At 44.9% G+C, this 21,566-nt stretch overlaps 1 protein-coding gene across 3 annotated transcripts in view; it reads right to left on the bottom strand.

Annotated features, from left to right (window-relative positions):
* LOC102930345 (vascular endothelial growth factor receptor kdr-like) overlaps positions 1-20,586 on the bottom strand; it is a 187,886-nt gene extending 167,300 nt beyond the window's left edge. For all 3 annotated transcript variants that reach the window (XR_006283537.1, XM_043521684.1, XM_037908678.2), the window contains exon 1: positions 17,521-20,586. Coding sequence is in view for 2 of the 3 variants with exons in the window: in XM_043521684.1 (XP_043377619.1) it covers positions 17,521-17,584 (64 nt within the window). In the remaining variant the exon portion in view is untranslated. The remainder of the gene's footprint in view (positions 1-17,520) is intronic.
* Between the last annotated feature and the right edge of the window lie 980 nt (positions 20,587-21,566).

Below are 21,566 nucleotides of genomic sequence, written 5' to 3'. Positions count from 1 at the left end.
AATCCATGCTATCAGAACTCCGTTCCAAAAGACAAAATGCAAATATATTTGCCAAAATTTCCAAGGGCATGATGGACAGAGGCTACAACAGGGACCCACAAAAGTGCTGCGTGAAAATTAAGGAACTCAGGCAAGCCTACCAAAAAACCAAAGAGGCAAACGGTCACTCCGGGTCAGAGCCTCAGACATGCCGCTTCTGTGATGAGCTGCATGCAATTCTAGGGAGCGCCCCTACTACCCCCCGCCACCACTGTCCGTGGACACGTGCAACAGGAATGAAGATTTTGGAGATGATGAAATTGAGGAGGAGGATGATAGCACACAGCAGGCAAGTGGAGAAACCATTGTCCCCGACAGCCAGGAACTGTTTATCACCCAGGAGCCAATACCCTCCCAACCCTCCCAAGGTGGGCTCCCGGACCATGAAGCCAGAGAAGGCACCTCTGGTGAGTGTACCTTTGTAAATATAATACATGGTTTAAAAGCAAGCATGTTTAATGATTAATTTGCCCTGAAGACTTGGGATGCACTCGCGGCCAGTACAGTCCCTCCTTTTAAATGGCCAACCCAGCGGGTGCTTGGTATGGGAAAGGAGGGCGTTGCTGTTTGAAACCATTCCCACACGTTATGAAGGTTGAAGAAGCCGAAAGACTGTGGCTTACCATGGCTGCCTGCAAGCCGAATTCTGTTGCCCCTGCCCTGCGTGTGTGATCTCTCACACCAAACCGGCAGGCCCTCAATATAAGAGGCAAAATGCAACCTTGTACCGAAAGCACATGTGCTATGTAATGTTAACAGCTTGGTTCACCATGAAAGAGTCTACCCATTGTTCTCTAAAATGTGTCTTTTTAAATATTACTCTCCCTTTTTTTCCTCCCACAGCTGCAAATGTTTCAACACTCCCCCTATCATCTCTGTCGCAGAGGCTAGCACAGATAAGAAGGTGAAAAAACCACACTCGCTATGAAATGTACTCTGAGCTCATGCAGTACTCTCGCACTGAAAGAGCTCAGCAGAATGCATGGAGGTAAACAATGTCAGAGTCCAGGAAAGCAGAAAAGAATGTGAGGACAGGAAGGAAGAGCAAGATGAGAGGTGGCGGCAGCGTGATGAGAGGAAGCAGGGTTCAATGCTGAGGCTACTGGGGGATCAAACTGATATGCTCCAGTGTCTGGTGGAGCTGCAGGAAAGGCAGCAGGAGCAGAGACCGCCTCTACAGCCCCTGTGTAACCACCCGCCCTCCTTCCCAAGTTCCATAGCCTCCTCACCCAGATGACCAAGAAAGCGGGGGGAGGGGTGCTCCGGGCACCCAACCACTCCACCCCAGAGGACTGCCCAAGCAACAGAAAGCTGGCATTCAATAAGTTTTGAAGTGCAGTGTGGCCTTGTCCTTCCCTCCTCCCCTCATCCACCATCCCACCTGGTGCTTCCCTCTCACCCACCCCTCCTGGGCTACCTTGGCAGTTATCCCCCTATTTGTGTGACGAATTAATAAATAATGCCTAATTTTGAACAACAATGACTTTATTGCCTCTGCAAGTGGTAATCGAAGCGGGGAGGGTGGTTGGCTTACAGGGAAGTAGAGTCAACCGAGGGGGTGGGTTTTCATCAAGGAGAAACAAACAGAACTGTCACACCATAGCCTGGACAGTCATGAAACTGGTTTTCAAAGCTTCTCTGATGTGCAGCTCACCCTGCTGTGCTCTTCTAATTGCCCTAGTGTCTGGCTGCGTGTAATCAGTGGCCAGGCAATTTGCCTCAACCTCCCACCCCACCATAAACGTCTCCCCCTTACTCTCACAGATATTGTGGAGAACACAGCAAGCAGCAATAACAATCATAATATTGGTTTCGCTGAGGTCTAACCGAGTCAGTAAACTGCACCAGCGTGCTTTTAAACGTCCAAATGCACATTCTACCACCATTCTGCACTTGCTCAGCCTATACTTGAACAGCTCCTTACTACTGTCCAGGGTGCCTGTGTATGGCTTCATGAGCCATGGCATTAAGGGGTAGGCTGGGTCCCCAAGGATAACTATAGGCATTTCAAATCCCCAACAGTTATTTTCTGGTCTGGGAAGTAAGTCCCTTCCTGCAGCTGTTCAAACAGACCAGAGTTCCTGAAGATGCGAGCATCATGCACCTTTCCTGGCCATCCCACATTGATGTCGGTGAAATGTCCCTTTGATCCACCAGTACTTGCAGCACCATTGAAAAGTACTGCTTGTGGTTTATGTACTGGCTGCCAAGGTAGTCCGGTCCCAAGATAGGGATATGCGTTCCATCTATCGTCCCACCACCGTTAGGGAATCCCATTGCAGCAAAGCCATCTACTATGACCTGCACATTTCCTAGAGTCACTACCCTTGATAGCAGCAGCTAAGTGATTGTGTTGGCTACTTGGATCACAGCAGCCCCCCATTAGATTGGCCCACTCCAAATTGATTCCCGACTGACCCGTAGCTGTCTGGCATTGCAAGCTTCCAGAGGGCTATCGCCACTAGCTTGTGAACTGTGAGGGCTGCTCTCATCTTGGTATTCTTCCACTTCAGGGCAGGGGAAAGCAAGTCACAAAGTTCCATGAAAGTGCTCTTACACATGCGAAAGTTTCGCAGCCACTGGGAATCATCCCAGACCTGCAACACTGTACAGTCCCACCAGTCTATGCTTGTTTCCTGGGCCCAGAATCAGCATTCCACGGCATGAGCCTGCCCCATTGCCACCAGGATGTCCAAATTGCCAGGGCCCGTGCTTTGAGAGAAGTCTGTGTCCACGTCCTCATCACTCTTGTCACCGCGCTGCCGTCACCTCCTCACCTGCTTTTGCAGGTTCTGGTTCTGCACATACTGCAGGATAATGCACAAGGTGTTTACAATGCTCACAACTGCCACGGTGATCTGAGCGGGCTCCATGCTTGCTGTGGTATGGCGTCTGCAGGAGAGCAGAGTTGAAGCAGTGGCTAAAGACGGATACCATGAGAATAGATATTTATAGAGAACGATGAGACAATCTGTGAGGTGGATTCACGAGAGCAGGAGAGCAGAGTTGCAGCGGAAGCGGTGGAGGATGACAGTTAGCACTGCGCACATTTCCCGAGGAAGAACACACGTACCCAGGAGCCCATGACAGAAAACATGGAGAAATTTGCTATTGAGACAATAGCAGCAGAGCAGAGTTGCAGCGGAAGCGATGGATGAGGATGGTTAGTAGACCTACTGCACCGTCTGCTGCCAGCAGCACCCAGGACACAACAGCGGTGGTGTCGGTGAGCTGAGCGGGCTGCAAGCCATGGTATGGTGTCTGTGTGGAAAAAGGGCACGAAACGATTGTCTGCCATTGCTTTCATGGAGGGAGGGGGCGACTGATGACATATACCCAAAACCCTTGTCCCATCGGGCATTGGGAGCTTAACCCAGGATTACAGTGAGTGGCGGAGACTGCGGGAACTGTGGGATAGCTACCCACAGTGCACTGCTCTGTAAGTCGATGCTAGCTATAGTAGTGAGGACGCACTCCGCCGACTTAATGCGCTTATTGTGGACATACGCAATCGACTGTATAAAATGGATTTCTAAAAATTGACTACTATAATATCGATCTAATTTCGCAGTGTAGACATACCCTAAGACAAGTTTAGGTTTAGCCTGCTGGCTGGGATTGGTGACCTGTGATATATAGGAGGCCACACTAGTTGATCTAGTGGTCACTTCTTGCTTTAACCTCTATGACTGTAAGTCTAGCTGGGGCAATGGTTTCTTCTGACATGTTGGAGAGTACAACTGGGAAGAGAAAGGCCAGTACTTATGGCTAATAGTAATAATAAATACTTTGCACAAACAACTCCAATAAGAATTAACGACAGCCCCCAGCAGGAGACAAAGTACGATCCATCCTCTTCATCTCATTTATTAAACATAGGTACCTGACCGTGGAGTAAAAATAGTTCAAGCAGCTACATTTCAAGATCCATGGTATTAAAATCACACTTTATTATTACTGCTTGAAAACACACTGTTTTGTCTGATCAAAGGCTTCCTAACAGAATCTTACTTGGCTCAAGTCAAAGGACATGAGTCACTAAGTAAGCCATCCTATTCCTCTAGGTCACCCTAACTAAAGGAATGTATGGAACAGAGTGGATTAGTAGATAATCTAATGCTCCCATAGAGTAAGGAGAAAGAGGAGTGAGATGGCTTTGAACACATCCTCCGTCTCTTGTCTAATGATAGTGACTGGTGATGAGAACATCGGTTTACAACACTGTCTGGATCCAAAAGGGGTGCAAAAAAAAAAAAAAGACTTGATAGATTCTTGTGAGCTCCCTCTTCTCTCCACACTTTGGTTCCTGCATGCTTCTTGCTGGGAACTCTCCTGTTCCTGAGAATGAATCCATCCCTTTGACCTCTACTTCTCTTTCATTACTCACAAAGTTGTTTTGGAGGGGTAAGCTACATTTTATGTGTGTGTGAAACTTACAAAACCACAATGGGCTAGAGTGTGGTGCTGACTGTATTAATTTGCCTTGGTGTGAAAACAGTGAGAAAACAGCCTGCATATCAGTGCAGCCCAGAATGCCAAGAGAAATTCCAAAAACATAAACAAATAAACCCTAAGGTCCAGTTTGTCTCTTCAGTAGACAAAATCAGAGTCTGCAATAGCAGTGGATCAAGCAATTAAACTGTAAATGTAGTCATTAGCAACTTCTTGGTAATTAGCCTCTCAGTTCCCAGAGACCTGTGATATCATTACACGTTGGAAAATTGTCATTAGGCTGCGATGATGAAGTGTGATGAAAATGTGGCACTCTTTCCAAGCAGAATAGGCTAATCAATTTGAGATAGCCAAAGGAGACGCTACCCCTAGGAATCTCTATACCAAGCCCCAGTGCATGCTGAAGTAGGACTCTGGGAGTTTAGTGAATCTCTCTGGACATTCTTACAGGGCCAAATCCCAAAGACCTGCCTTAGCTGTTACTCAGCCCCTACTCAATGGGAAGTTTGCCTGAGTAAGGACTGCGTAAAACCTGGGCGTGGGATCTTCAGCACCAAAATAGATGTGAGTTAAAGAAGCAACTCCATTAGCTAGTAACAATAGCAGGCTGTTATCCTCTATGTGGACTAGTCACATGAGGGGGACATGACACACTTTACAAGTATGTTACATAAGCAACACAGGATTTGCCAACATGATAAAAAAAAAACCCATAGTTTAGAGCCCTACTAAGAAGCGTCAGTGCTTTGACTGAAGAAGTTCTCCCATCTTACCTATATTATTCCTGGAAACTTCAAATAAATTGTAATTTTTAAAAAAACCAACAACCCTGCTTTTGTTACATTAGAGCAAATCCAGAGTCACTCCATGGTGTTCAGCCAAGCTACTGTGGTTTTACACCACTGTATATCTGAGAGCAGAATTTAGCCCAATGTATGACAATGAAATAAAAACAACATCGATGCCATCCCTTTGTAAAGGAAAAATGTGGAGCGGTGGGAAGGTAGATGGCTCTCTCTGTCTCTCACTGTGTAATAGCTTAACCTGTGGTTGAAAGGGTCTCCGGGTGACATCATTGGTTACAGTCACTTGAATCATCTTTTCATTGTAATAGCAGAAGAATCTTCTAACCTGGCCAAATTTGTTGTTTTGTTCTCTCCTGCGGCCTTGTGCAGCTGAAGCCATTTTTAACTTCCTTGCTCTGTGTACATCTATAGCTAGCTCTCGATAAAGTGTCGTGTCCTCACCCCACGTTATATTATTATTTCATCTGATTATTCATGACAGGCATTGGAAAAAATTGCTCCCTATACTCCCTCCAAGATATGGCAATGGGGCTTAAAGATGGACCAATCTTGTCCCCACCTGCACAAAAGTGCAATTACACGATGGAGTGAGTTGCTTCTTTGGCAATCTCAGTCCTTCAACACAGGCAGCCCAAGAAACTGAATCAAATGAAAATCTCAGTCTTTGGAAAGCGCAGGGAGCAATTTTTCAAATCATGTTCCTTCCCCATATGTTAGAATGAGCAGCTGAGCACAAGGTTCAGAAGTTCGGCATGGAGGCTTTATCCTCCTTGTTCTAGCTGGCAGGCCAGCTCAGACTGTCTCTCAGGGAAACTTCAGGTACTGGCTTCAGCAGGCCCAGAAGTACCTCGATGAAATCGCTTGTGCTGCTTTGGACCTTCCACTTATGGCTGAAAAAAGGCAATTCAGGCATTTCATGATGTTTTAAAGTAGTTAACTGACTTCAGCGCTTCTTTGCACTACAGTAATGCAAATAATAACTAAGAATCAGTTCATTAGAATTTGGAGCTAACAACCATCTCAGCTGTTATTAAACCCAAACTAAATTTGCCCATCCTGAGTTAGGAAGGTTTGTTCCAACTGTTAGACTCCTCCTGCAACCTTTACTTAAGCGATTCATCTTTGCTCACCCAAGTAGTCCCATTGGTTTCAGAGGGAGAACTCATGTCAAGACAGCTGGACTGGGCCGGTGGTTTTCAGTCTACACACTCAACAGTATTTATTACCAGCTTCTTTTATTTTTATCTAATGCTTTGGTGGAGAGAGATACTATTGTCAGTAGCATTTGTTAGGCGCTTCAGAAAACAACCAGAAAGATACAAGGCCAAGTTCAGTGGTGCTGCATTTATGTCAGTGATGAATTTGGCCAACTGTCCCTGCTGCACGAATATTGTAATCGAACCAGACACATAGTACAATGCAGCAATGCAGAGGTCGATTCTCCTCTCACCTGGAGTACTGTCACTGAAAGCAAAGGCCTGGATTTATGTCTTGGTGATGGAGAGCAGAATCTGTCCCACTGGAGTTACATGAGTGCAAGGGAGAAGGGACTCTGGCCCACAGCACTCGGGGTGATCTGAAAACTTGTGTATCACAAAGTGGTGCAGGATTTTTGGTTCAGATGACTATATGCCCTCTGCACCCTTCTTCGTAAGGTGGATTCATGGAGAGAGAGCCTTCATGGGTGACATGCAATTCCAAGAGAGCTGTGACAGTGGAGAGAGTGGGTTACTGCCACACAAGGCAGGGTGAGCTAGTGACATAGGCCTAGAGATTGCAGAATATTGTGCATATGGGGGATTGATTTTTCTGTAAGAAAAGACAGAGACCTTGTGGTTTGCTAGTTACCATCCACAGGCTTTATTTTCCTCTCTGTAAACACAGGCACACACTACTGTCTTGCAGCAAGCATTTCCTCTATGAAGAAGCACTGTAATTAGGACTGCAGCTAGAAAGCATTCCAAATACTACAGCATGGGCATATATTACTGGCCCATCAGGAGGCAGTTTCAAGCAGGCAGAGCACCGTGTGATGAAGCATGGAAAAAAGATCTTTTTATAGCCACTGGAGAATAAACACAGTACATTTCTGCATATTGGAGATGGGCCTGGATCACAGCCCCAGATCCCACCACTTCCAAATGTCTGGGAAGTTCAGATTCAGACGTATCACCACAGATGACCCCTCTGTCTATAAAGGGCCAAAACTAAATCTCAGTTTCTAAAGACTGAGGGAATTTGGGATCTGGATCAGAACTTTGTAGGGGCAAGCCTGTTTCTGCTGTATAGCCACAATTACTGATTGTATCCTTCTGTGGATGGGGGATAAATCTGTTTGTTGCATCACTAGTTTTGATAAGTTAGACTAGGGTCCTGCAATGTGGTAAAAGCTAGAAAATCTGTTTTCCATTTATTGTCAGCATTTTCCAGTTGTGCACCCAGCATTAGTTGCCATCAGTGGGAACTGAAGGTGCTAAACCACTATATAAACCACTATAGCCCCTTAAACAGCAACTGTCTTCTTTTGGGAGACCTCTGTGAGAAATATGTGCTGCCAAATTCTGCTTACAGTTATACTGGTGTAAATCCAAAGAAACTCCATGGGAGACAGGGCTCCTATGCAAAATTTACACCAGTGTAACCATGAGGCAGAATTTGACCCATTGGGTGAAATTTCCTAACCTCCAATCCCAAGGAAGCTAACATTTTGACTGAGGTGTTTTGGATTCATGAAGGTTAAAAAAATGAACAGATAATAACAGGATCAAGCTTCCTTGACCCTCAAATGAAGAACAATTCCAGACAGCCTGCAAGCTCCCTTCTGCACTTCCTTGGCAATCTCTTTCCCACAGTTAAGAAAAACACAGGAAGATCTAAGGAAACCTATGTGGAAATGCAAAAGACGAAGGCATGTGATCTGAAAATAGAAGGAAAGTCCATACATTTCCTTTACATACTGGTCGGAGTCCAGTTTTTGGATAAATTTTGAAATCTTTGGGACCATATGCTTTTGCCATTCCCTCTAGGGCATAATGGGAAACTGACTTGTCTGGCCCTTTATCATTTAACAGATTAGACAATGTGGTTTTCTTCTTGCCCAGTAACTTCAAGAATTCTTTCACAGTGCTAAAAACTTAGTAGTGCTAAAAACTACTACTTTAGAACCACAACAAAGGCCCTCTGCATCGGCTCAGAGCACACCGTCGGCCAGTTGTGAATCCCTTTGCGATTACACATATTAGGGAAGCTTGCAGAAGTCACATCTCATAAAGTTCAGCACGGTATGAAGACTTACTGCATCCGACTGCAGAAAGCTAAAGAGATTAAACTGCAAACCACAGGCAATCCCACATTGGCTTGCCAAACCTCTGCACTAGTCCCAACTTAAAAGGGAAGAAGCAAACTTAATTTGGGCACAAGGAAGAGAAATTGTGCAGACCTCCACTCTCAGCAGGGCTCAGAAATTCCTCTACGACTTTCAAAATGTAACAATTTTCGGAATCCTGAGACCTGAGGGTAGATTGGATGATGCTTTGGCAGAGGGAACGGAGAACAGGACGTAGTGAGAGCAACAAAGTAGGTACTTAAAGGGCAGACTAATCAAAGGACTTGAAGGTGAGGGCACTTCAGTGCCTCTCAAAACTGTTTCTATTCACTGCCCCCTAAACACTCAGAGTGTGTAGCTTTGAGTTATCCTGTTAAAAAAATGGCAACATTCTCACGGAGCAATAGGTCAACCTGCTTAGATCAGTGGATTAGTTAGTAAAAATTTGCATAGTGCTTTGAAAATACAGGGCTTGATTCAGATCTCACTCACAGTGGTTTTATATCAGTGTAACTCCAGTGACTTCACCAACCCACTAAGTTTACTAATTCCTTCACAGTGCTGGAAGCTTTCATGGTATAGAACCACAAGGGCTTTGGTGTCTGTTTGGAGAATCAGACTCATGAAGAGTACATATGAATGCAAAGCATCATCACTATCAAATAGAAGTTTGTTTCAATGCTGATAAAGCAGATTGGATCAGGTCATATGATGAGCCCAATGATAATCATTTGCACAATTCAGTTCTGCTTTTATTCTCTTTGATGGTTCTAAGTGAGCTGTATCCCCAGCACAGAGATGTTAGATCAGCCTCACCAAGGGAGAGGCAGTCAGGTGTGCTCTTTGCACTACCATGGGGTCAAGTTGAAAACTTAATTAAAAATCTGCATAAGATTAAAACAAGATGCCACCAGCTAGCTACCCATGTGCAAAGCCCGTGGGCTGGCATATGCCAAGCTAAGCAGCAACACCCCTCTCCCCCAGCTCCTGCTTAGCTACCTGGACCTTGGATCTCGTCTGATGCAGAGGGCAGCCCTAGATTAAACCCCCACCACCATCGAGAAGTTGGAGAGGGGTGGGTTGAGGGTGAAGCCTGGATCTGGTCCCACCCCCACCTCACTGGCCAGGTGCAAGAGGAAAATTAAATGCTGCTCTTTGCAGAAGCCAGAGCAAGACAGCAACAGGGGAAGAATTGTGACACCTTAAGGGGTTTCCCAGACCACTCCTGGCATGGTGCAGCTGCGCACTGCCTTTTACTCAGGGCTGAGCCTGAAGGTTAAGTCTAGCCCTATAGACCTACCCACATTTTGGCTCACTTCTACTGTGAGCCCAACACTAATTATTCCCAGTACAATTAATGGGCCCGATCCTGGCCCTAGCTGCGTCTGTGGCATGGAGCCCCCAGAAGCTCCATGGCATGGCCAGTTTCTGCAGCTCTGGGTGCTTTGGCAGATGTAGAAGAGGAAGTTCCCCTCCAGTGTAATCATGGCCACTCAACCCCCTTTGCTGCCCTGGGGCAGAATCTGTGACTCCACCCATCTTGAGTGTCCTTCCAGCTCAGGCCAAACCCCCAGGCCGCTTTTTCCTGAAGGTCACTGGCTCTTTACCTGCCACATCCATCTACTGAAAGGTGGGATGTTATTTTTGCATATGCTCCACCATGCTTGGGCAATGACCATTGTGTACCTTCAACTTACAGACGGTTTACATTTCTCCTCAGATGTTCTCCTCCTAGCGTCTATCCTACCAGCCTTCCTCCTTTTCCTCATTTGAGGAACAATGGGCCTGGATGCATTTTTAAGAGTCCATCTGTCATACAAAAAACATCTCCATATGGTTTGCTCTAATATTGCCTTGCAGTCGTAAGCTTTCTCCTGGTGCAGCATTGCTCCCATGGTAAACGTCAACCCTCTATTTATATTAAATGGCATTTCCAGTTAATAATCTGCACTGGTTGATTTTGACAGGTTCTGCTGTTTTCTGTGTTGCCGTACAAAAAATAAAATAGAAAATAAGTGTCTAGCCCAGTGAGATGAGAGACCATTTATTCCAGTGACCTGTATAAACTTTTACACCAGGATCTCCACTTATTTAAACAACCTATCTTGCTGGCCGGAGTGGCTGAATACAGAGCTAGGCTCTCTGCCCTATTTCTCTCCCATGTCATGAGGTACATCGGAGCAAGAATGCCTTATCAGCATTAGAAAGACTTAATATTCTGTCAGGCACTTGAGAAGAGCTGTGAAGGAAAATGTTAGGGGACTGCGATCTATTTTGCTCCCCGGGCTGCTGGGATAGCCAAAATGTCCTTTAATTACTGCCATTTGCAAGTCCCATTTCAGTCTCAGTAATGGGGAAGTCTAGCCAGTGCAGAGGAGGAATAAAAGGTGGAGCACCCCAGGAAAATGTAGAAAATATTAAATGAATTATGCAACTACATGGGGGTTAGCCTCAATGTCCTGGCCAAACTCTCATCTGGACAGTTAGAATCTACCTATCTGAAATTCCCCCTGGAGTTTTACAAGGTGAGCTGAAAACAGCTTCCCCATTCCACCTGCATTTCAGTGGTAGAGAAAGTGACCCCTGTTGTATACAGTTTGTGAAGTATTTTGGATGAAAATGCAACAGAAGCATAAGACATTCTATTTCAATTCAATGCGTGCATACAGCATAAGAACATAAGAACGTAAGTTCAGTGCGCAGCGGCAGTCAAAAAAGTGAACAGGATGTTAGGAATCATTAAAAAAGGGATAGAGAATAAGACGGAGAATAATCTTATTGCCCTTATATAAATCCATGGCACGCCCACATCTTGAATACTGCGTACAAATGTGGTCTCCTCATTTCAAAAAAGATATACTGGTGATAGAAAAGGTTCAGAAAAGGGCAACTAAAATGATTAGGGGTTTGGAATGGGTCCCATATGAGGAGAGATTAAAGAGGCTAGGACTTTTCAGCTTGGAAAAGAGGAGACTAAGGGGGGATATGATAGAGGTATATAAAATCATGAGTGGTGTGGAGAAAGTGAACAAGGAAAAGTTATTTACTTGTTCCCATAATATAAGAACTAGGGGCCATCAAATGAAATTAATGGGCAGCAGGTTTAAAACAAATAAAAGGAAGTTCTTCTTCACTCAGCGCACAGTCAACCTGTGGAACTCCTTGCCTGAGGAGGTTGTGAAGGCTAGGACTGTAACAGGGTTTAAAAGAGAACTAGATAAATTCATGGAGATTAAGTCCATTAATGGGCTATTAGCAAGGATGGGTAAGGAATGGTGTCCCTAGCCTCTGTTTGTCAGAGTGTGGAGATGGATGGCAGGAGAGAAATCACTCGATCATTACCTGTTAGGTTCACTCCCTCTGGAGCACCTGGTATTGGCCACTGTCGGCAGACAGGATACTGGGCTGGATGGACCTTTGGTCTGACCCAGTATGGCCAGTCTTATGTTCTTATGTTAATTACTGTAAAATTCTTTCTGCTTAGTTTTGAATCTGGCAGTTTTAGACAGGAAAATTAGTATAACACTAGCTTTTAAAAAGAGTTCTGTACAGTTTATAACATTTTTCCACAGTGCAGCAGATATTTAGAAAATCACATTAGCAGTGGGACATAAGACTTGCTTTTATAAAAAGTGAGCAATGGTCTATTTAGTCCAGTATCCTGTCCCCAACAGAGACCAATGATGGATTCTTCTTAGAAAGGCAAAACATTACCACAATATTGCTTTCTTCCTGACCCCAGCCGGTGATCATTTATGCTCTGAAGCATGATGATTGGGATGGTTTCCTAGTACTGAGGTGTGTTGTCTTAGAAACATACAGGAGACAAATGACAAACCATCAATAGTAGTAATATACTATTTGTAGGTCTGGTTGAAAAATCAAAACCTATTTTCACAAAAATATTTGAAATATTAAAGGTGTTTTTATGTCAAAAAGTTCAAAATAGATCCACTTTTCATTTTTTTTGAAAGTTGTCATGATTTTATTTTAATATGGTTCTCAAAACCACTGGAAAATGTTATTGAAAAAGGTTACTGGGATTTTTGGCTTACTGAAAACCATTTTTGATAAAAAATATCAGGATTTAAAAAACAAAAAAAGCATTAACTTTTTCATGCAAAATGACAAATTTGTCAATGTCAGCTATTTCTTGGGAAAAAAAAGTTTTTGAAAACAAACCAACCAACCAAAACCACTTTTTGACCAGGAACAACAGCAACAACAAACACCACACACCCAAACAAATCGCTTTTCAACCAGGAAAAAAAAACAACCCACCTTTTTTGCCAAAAATTTCCACCAGCCCTTGTATTGAGAGAATAAAGACTGTAAATGCAATAAGAGTCAAACAGAACCATTTCAACCTTGTGCTAAGAGGAATCAGAACTAAAATATGCAACAATGTCAAAGAAGGATGAAATGCCATGACAAGCATGGCACTATTCTAGATGATTTCAGTACATCTACATATTTCGGAGCTAAGCTTTTTGGAATGGGGCTGGTGATTGCTGGGATGAGCAATGGTCTGCCTATTACCTCTTCTGATTTGAAATCAAATCTCAGCTTTGCTATGGTCAGGGTGCAGGACCTGTTGCTGATCCATGGGTATGATTAGGTTTCAGGTTTCCTTAAGGGAAAATACAACCTATCAATGGTCTAGTAAGATATAACTTTTGTCCTCAACCATCAATACAGTGACTCCTAAATGTTCTTGGATTCCCTGTGTGCCATCTACACAGGTCACCGTGGTAGTCTCCAGACCTGTGACATGAGGCTGATGGCAGAGCGATGGTGGCAGTCATCTCAAACCAATACTAATTAGCTGCAACAGAGTACTTGAAGTCCTCTACTGTGGCTGGGGTATTAGCTAAGAAAATATCCTTTCCCTTGGTGTCTGTCCCAAACAGAGGAGGAGGCTAACTGGTTTGGCAGCAGCACTGCTGAGAAGGATCTGGGAGTTATGGTGGATCACAACCTCAACATGAGTCAACAATGCAGTACTGCTGGAAAAAAAGCAAATGCAATTTAGAGTTGCATTATCAGAGGCATAGCATGCAAGTCATGGGAGGTGTTAGTACCACTCTCCTCAGTGCTGGTTAGCCCTCAGCTGGAGTACTGTGTCCAGTTTTGGTCACCGCTGTATAGAAAGGATGTAGAGAAACTGGAAAGGACCGAGAGGCGAGCAACAAAGATGATCATAGGGATGGAATGCAGGCCATATGAGCAAAGGCTGAAGGAACTGGGTATGTTTAGTTTGGAAAAGAGATTAAGGGGAGGACATGATAGCAGTCTTCAAATACTTGAACAGCTGCCATAAAAAAGATGGAGAAAAGTTATTCTGTCTTGCCACAAAGGGCAGGACAAGAGGCAATGGGTTCAAACTACAGCATAGCAGATTTAGATTAAAGCTCAGGAAAACCTTCCAAACTGTAAGAACAGTAAAACAATGGAACAAACTGCTGTGGGAAGTCATGGAAGCTCCTTCACTGGAGATTTTCAAAAGGAGGCTGGATAGCCATTTGTCCTGGATGGTTTAGACACAACAACTCCTGCATCTTGGCAGGGGATTAGACTAGATGAACTTTACGGTCCCTCCTAACACTACGGTTCTATGATTCTATGACACACAGCTCTGCCCCTCTGTATTGTCAGACATGGATAGGGCATTCTCTCTTTCTCCCTTCTCTGTGCCTGGCTCTGAAGGGGCATGAATGAAAGTGATCTGGATGAAGCTCTTGCTAAATACAGTAGGGGTAAGACTACCAGATAAGGAGTCTATGAGAGGGTGCACTGGGTGATAGCTGTCCCTGGCCCATTTCTGTGGGAGTACACCCACCCTTTTCGGTAACAGTTGCAATATGAGTGTGCTCCTGGATTCCCAGCAAAAACTGGTGGCCAGAAATACGTTTTCCCACCTGTGCTTGGCCAGGTACTTGTTACCAATTCTCTCTGATACAGAAATTGCCGTGGTAATACATGCCTTTGTAACCTTCAGACTGCACTGCTGTCTTATGCCCTATATGGACAAGCTCTGAAGACCATTCAAAAGTCACTGTTAGTGGAGAATACAGCTGGCTGTGTACTTGCAGTGTCAGCCAGAGGGAGTGCATTACAGCAATTCTCTGAGGACTGCACGAACTTCCTATTTGCTTCCAGGTGCAATTCAAAATGTTGCTACTGATGTATAAAGGCCAATCAGTTATGGAATCACCTATTTCCCCACATGCTCTAACAATAACTGAGGTCCGCTAGGGAACTTCTACTACCGGTGGCAGGGTATTCATGACTCTTGCCTATGGAATCCAGTTCCTCTGCTGGTCAGAAGAGCTCAAACTGGCCCTTTAAGGCAAGAAGTAAAGCTCATGTTTACTCCAGGTATATTTGTGAGGAATATATGGAGCTTGTTTCTGAGTTTCTGGGCTGACCCTTGCTAGCAAGTGTTTAAAATGTTGGTACATACACCCAGAGACACTGTGAGGGAGTGTTTTATAAGTCTCTGAATAAACCAAACCAAATATGTGGATTCTAGTAATGAAGCTCTGGTAGTTTACGGTGCTACTGTGCCTCAGCAGATCTGTCTTCCTGATAAGGCTGGTTATTGATTATTGTTGGTGGAAATTAACCGTACCCCAAGAGCCTAGAGACACACTTGATACTGACCATAAGGAGACTAAAGAACCAATAGTCTGGTGTTTTGAAATATACCCATGGTTCAAGGAACACTATGGAACACTACTGGCAGGAGAAATTCCACATCTCCTGTATACCATCTGAGGTGCCATGAATAAGTAGCATGGTAATCCAGTGAAATCCTCATGATTAATGAAATAATGGAAGACCACATGGCACATGGAAAAGCTCTTCTAAATCTCATTAGCCCAGTTATTCTCTTGCACTAGCATAAATCAGGAGTAACTCCAGACACACATTTAGAAGGAGAACACAGCATTGATGCACAACCAGGTGTAGAGGAAGGGGTGTTACAATCTAGAGTGAAGAAGATTGCTCACGCAACTTCTTTACCTATGGACCTTAAGAATTGCACCCCTGAATTATTCTGTTCCCCATGAAGGAAGTGATTTCATGGATTCAGCTTGCCCCATGCACAACAGAGGGCTCAAATATATGCTATAGCCTCAGCTTTTGAAGCCTCATCTTCTTCAGGGGGTTTCAGATCATCAAATACAACTTGAAATGTTCCCATAGAGGAGAAAGATACTAAGCCCCACAAATTGCTATTTTAACTAATTGTTGAAGCCTCAAGGCCAGGGGATCAGAAGTGTTAGCTGGTGGGGGGGGGGGGGGGGAGTCCTTCAAATGTAGCAGACTTCAAGGACATTTTCCTGAAGATACATCTTTCTCTATTTCCAAATATTTTAATGAAGCGCTGACCCCTTTGAAGTATTCAAACCTGAGCTCCCATTGCTGTTGGTAAGAGAGCTGATATCTAGTGAGAGAGCCCTTGTAAACTTATTACAGGAAATTCCAGAGCCAATTCCTCACTGGCCCATTGGCCGCCGAATTAATTAGGCATTACTGTGTGGGATTTCATTGGATGTATTACATCTGCAATGGGGGTGGGGGTCTTCCAGAAGAAAGCCCAGGGCAAGGACAGGGAGGTGATTAAGAGCAAAGCTTGTTAGTTGCTCAAAGTAAATTACTAAGAATTCAGGGGCCTCTCTGAGAAAGTTCAGCTACGGCTAAAAAGAAGGTTCTTCTGGTGGGCGCCTGGGAACAGTTAGTGCTGAGTAAGTGCGAGACTGGAGAAGAATGTGAGTCATGGACCGAGAATGGAGCCTTCACTTCCCCACAGGAATCTGAGGGTCAAAGCCCTGGGATAGGTGGGGGAGAGCAAGTGGATCAGCTGCTAGGGAACCAGGAACAGGTTGACTTTAGAGCAGTGCACGCTTTCCAAGCTTGCTTTCCTTCTCTAAAATGCAAAGGAAGAGCTTGTCTGCTCCCCAGGTGAGTTCTCCCATAGCACTCACACTGCTCTCCTGAAAACCCACCTCAAAGCCATTCTTTCTCTCAACTTCAACCAGGGAAGTCCCCACCGAGGCCAGGGATTCCGACTGGCGGCGGCAAGCGCCATCTAGCGGCAGCTCCCCAGATCTGCTCCCTCAAGGCACTTGACTCCTTGCGATGCCCAAGCCCCGAGAAAGTAATTGAACCCATATCCAGGAGAGAAAACCCCAGGCAATGAAAACAACAACATAGTTGAAAGAGTTGCATCCATAAAGGAAACCAAATTGAACTCTGTGACAATTCAGGCTCCCCCACCCCCGCCCCAAAGACCGAGCCGGACTGCAAATTTCCCCTCTCACAAGTCCCCAGAGCTTAAACAGAGTCCTTGCTTTGTTGCTTCATGTCGGGTGATTCCAGATGCCCCCACGTAACGCGCAGGAGCCCATGGCGCTAGGAGGTTAGTGTACTCAGGTGCATGCCTGCGTATAGCAGGAGAAAAAAATAAATACGCGGAAAGTTCAGCCAGCCCAAGTGTTGCCTTTGGCCCCCTGTGGGCAAGGCGCTGGGCCAGGCAAGAAAACCAGGAGCTAGAACCATATTGGACAGGGGCACCAACCAAGACCCACAGCCACGGCGGAAGTCGTTCCTCTCCATCCCACCCAGGGGTTTATCATTATTCTTTCTTTAAATCAGCTCGCCGGCATCCAGGAGTGGCTTGTTTTGAACTGGTCCCTGGGATATGAGCCGCTTTGGCAAACAAGGTGGCTTGCTGTGAAGGGGGGAGGGAGAGAACCAGTTCCAACCTGGATACCACACCCGAGCGAGCCAAGCCAGGAGAGAAAGTTGTCGGAGCAAAAATGCACTGTGAAATCAAAGGAGAGTGAGTGAGAGAAGAGAGATTGAAAAAAACCACGTGTAAACTGCTCTTACCTTGTAGCCAAAGCAGTCCGTGAAACACAGAAACAGCCAGGGCGGTGCAGGGCTTTGGAGTCATGTCTGGTGCAGATGTGAATTAGGAGTGTAGCCTTTATAAACGTGCAAGGAGGGAGATCTGTCAATAGGGTCAATTTCTTTCCAGCACCAAGTTTCAAAGCCTTCAGGCTGGGTGAGGGCGGGGAGGGGGAAAGAACAAGGCGTCCAGCAGTTCTCACTTGTTGATGCCAGTGAAACTGCGCTTTCCATTCACGGCTTCCCCCCTTTGCTACAGATTTTGTTTGCCTCGCTCTCTTCTTGACAGCCAAATGTTTTTTTTTTTTCCAGAATAACTTTATTCCTTGGTTCCCCTCCCCCCCCGCCAACTCATGGGATGATCTGGGGTTTTTTGTTTGTTTGTTTGTTTTGGGGTTTTTTCTTTTTCTTTTTTCTAAATCGGATGAAAAGTAGAGAGATCAGTGAGAAGAGCAGATGGCATACAACTGACCAAAGGGGTTAACAAAGCAAAGTAGCAGCAGCAAAAAGTTTGGGTACAAAGTTTCTTCTGCGGCTTCTGAGTTTTCTCTCCTCCCTTGGGCTGAGTTCTGTTTAAGGTATCTGTCACCCAGAGCCTCCGCTGAGGGCTGTTTATCCAGGGGGGTGCAGGTGCTGCAGGGATCTGGAGGAAGAAGCCTCTAAACTTTCTCAGGCTTGCGAGACAGGAGGGGGGGGGGTAACAAAACAAAAACGCCTGCGTCCCAGCAGCAGCTGTTGCGGCGGACACGAGCCCACGGGATCTCTGCTACATGCTGGTGGGGGAATCACAAGCCCAGGAGCAGGCGAGCGGTTCGGCTTCTTGCGAGGAGTGGGGTTTGTGCCGGGGCAGATCACAGTTTAGGTATTTCTCTCTCCCCCACCCCTCCCAGTCTGATCTGCTTTTGCTGGGATGTTTGATGTAAGCCTGGGATTTTTTATAGGGAAAGAAGAAGAGGAAGGAGAGACGTCAGCAGCGCAGCCGGGGGGGTGTTTCGCTCGCTCGCTGTCACTTTTCCAGTGCTAAGGCTCCCAGGACTGCTGCTGCCTGAGATAAGGCAAAATCGGCTGCGATTTCAAACCCCCCCCCACCCCCCACCCATGCCACCCCTTGCGCTGGTTCTCGCCTATCTCGCTCACAGGTGGGCAGGGCAGGCAGGTGGCAGCACGCTCAGGCTCCAGTCGAACGAGGGGAGTGGGGGGCAGAGGCTGGTCGAGGCAGCTCCTCCATGTGCCCCTGGACTCCTTTCCACCGCATGGGTCTGGGCCTGGGCTTGGGGGCGCTGTACCCCAAGAGGTGCAGTTGTTGCTGAGCTCCCTGGTGTGCACCAGAGACGGTGACAAGCAAAATGAAACACACAAGAGAGTGGGCGAGGAAAGAAACCTTGCCCCAGTTTTCTGTCTGTAAAGGTGTTGGAACAACCTGGGAAGTAAGGCAGGTGCTCAGGATATCGGCTTTTGGTGTTTCTTTCCCTCCCATCCGCCAAAGCGACCTGAGCAGAATACACGGATTTAACAGAAGTTGGTTTCCTGATGTCAGTTTGATCAAGTCCTTTTGGAATGTAAGTGGTATTTTACCAGAGTGCAGCTTTAAAATCACTTAAAATTCATATTTTTGATATTGAGGGATGCAGGCCATTTACTGGTGTGTGTGTACAGGCTCGTGTCTATGTGTGTACACACAAACACACACACACAAGCCTGTGGGATGGTTTGAGCAAAGAGTGGCAAGAATAAAGAGTTGATGCAAACAGAGCACTGGGAAAAAGAGCAGGGTTTGCTTTAACTTACAAGTTTTGGCACCCCAACCATATCAGAAATCATTGGGATGCTGGTGCAGCAAGGCAGATTGCCCCTCAGTTTGTAGAGATATTTAGGAATGTTTTCATCCGAAATTAAATAAAGCAAACTCACTTTTAAAAAAAAAGTCTATTATGTGAATATCTCTATCTGACCTGTCTTAGGTTTTGAGATAGCTCCAACCACTGCCTGGTATCTAAGCATATTTCCAGGTATTTGGGTGTAGACAATGCCACCCACACAGCTGAGCTTGCTGGCCTGACCTCATGCCTTTGCTCTGACTATGCCAAGCCCTTAGCATGGGAGAGCAGCACTCCCAGACCAGGAGCTGTGAGAACCCTGGAAAATGGATACAGTCACTGTACCCTTCCACTCCTGCCCAGAGTTGGACACTCCTCTTCCAGATGCTGCTGATCTTCCAAGGAAGAGGATGTGGGCAGTTCAGCCTAAATCCAGACTTTTCACAAGAATGAATGTTAAATGCCAGTGGTTTGCCCAGCTGTTGTTAGTATAATAAATTAATAACTTACCTATAGCTTACAGCTTGGATCCTAAAAGGATTTTATAATCTGTATGCAGGGGGTCACCCACTCAGCATGGAAATGCACCCATGACTCAGATCTCAATGGGGAGCCATTCTGTGCTATCAACACTACCCAGCAACAATAATATACCTAAGTTATACATCACTTTACATCTCCAAAGCTCTACAATAACATGAATCTTCCCAGCTCCCTTGTGAAGCAGATCAGTATTATGGGGCTCAGATCTTATGCTGATGGGGGACAGGTAGATTATTATTCCTGTTTTATTTATGGAGAAAATGAGACACAAGTTAAATGATTTGCCCTAGGCCACACAGCAAACCAGTGGCAAAGCTGGGATTCAAATGAAAGTGTTCTTGCATTCCAGTCTCATGCTCATTCAATTAATCTTCAGAAGAGGAAGTGAAAAATACCCTGTGAATTGGAATCTAGGAGGGAATCTGATAACCTGGATTTTAGTGAAGCTGAACTTTGGACACATTCCCTGTGCCCATTTTTTGATACATAAAAATCTTGTTTTTAACTTTTGATGCATGTAACAAATATATACACCCAATACTGAAATACAGTCACATCAGAGCAAGAGATTAATACAGCTGAACATACAATTACAGATTTTAACTTGCAAGAGAGGTGACCAAACATCAGTTGATCAGAAACATGATCCATGAAAGCCATACACACAAACTCTACAATAAAGTGTAATAATGCTGAATGTCTGAGTCCAGAGAATCATTTCCTACAATAATGCATGATGTACAATTAGGATACAGTGTTCTCAGTATCACAAGAGGTTATCGGGTTGATACGAATATTAATAGCCAAGTCACTTCTAATACAATATGAGGAATGTACCTCTCCCTTTTGTATTTTATAAATTACTACTTCAGAGTATACATCCTCATCCAAATCAGTGTACCAATTCTGAACTGATGGTCTGGGATAGAAATTCCTTCTGCATCTCAGTCAGCTGTGGAGAGTTACTTTTAAATCTCGTAATAGTGGATAATAGTAAAGAACAGTCATGTAGGATTAATTGTGCATTTCAGGGGAAATAACATTTCCAGTTAAAATTTGCAGTATCTAATATTTTGGCCTCATAATCACAAATGTTGGGGGCATATCTATAATATGCCAAATTTAATCACATTCCTTCTAGATTGGTTGCACCTCCAACAATACAAGATATATCTTTCCAAGCTCTTCAGAGCCCAACAGATTTTATAAATTTATTTATGCATGCACTATACCTTTGCTACCCTGGTGCTAATTTTAAATTCATAATCCAGAACCTCTTTCCCATTGTTTAGGAGTAGACTGTAGGTCAAAATCAGTTTCCCACATGGATTCTGATTTTCAGAAAGCTCTGTCTGACTACCAACCCAAACAGCAATAGATAAGAACTGGGTAGTGAATGTGCCATTCCTGAAATGTTCAGTCAAACAATTAGAATGAGAGTTTGGGGGTGTGTGCACAATTTGGGGATTGAGTGACGTTATTAGCCAGCTGCAGTAAAATAAAATTCTTGTCCTTCAGATGCTTCAAATGTATCTTTATCTATATTTCCAAAAGCTGAATGCCAACATTTGTCCAAATTACCCTGGGGATGATTTTATTTTGAATTCTTTATTTTTCTCAAAATTGATATAAATTAGTACCAATAGCCTATATTGTTCTTGAACAAAG

Source organism: Chelonia mydas, chromosome 9 (assembly GCF_015237465.2).
Source record: "Chelonia mydas isolate rCheMyd1 chromosome 9, rCheMyd1.pri.v2, whole genome shotgun sequence".
In the NCBI taxonomy this organism is placed as follows: domain Eukaryota; kingdom Metazoa; phylum Chordata; order Testudines; family Cheloniidae; genus Chelonia; species Chelonia mydas.
The sequence above is the reverse complement of the archived record's forward strand: the minus strand, read 5'-3'. Positions and strand labels throughout refer to the sequence as shown.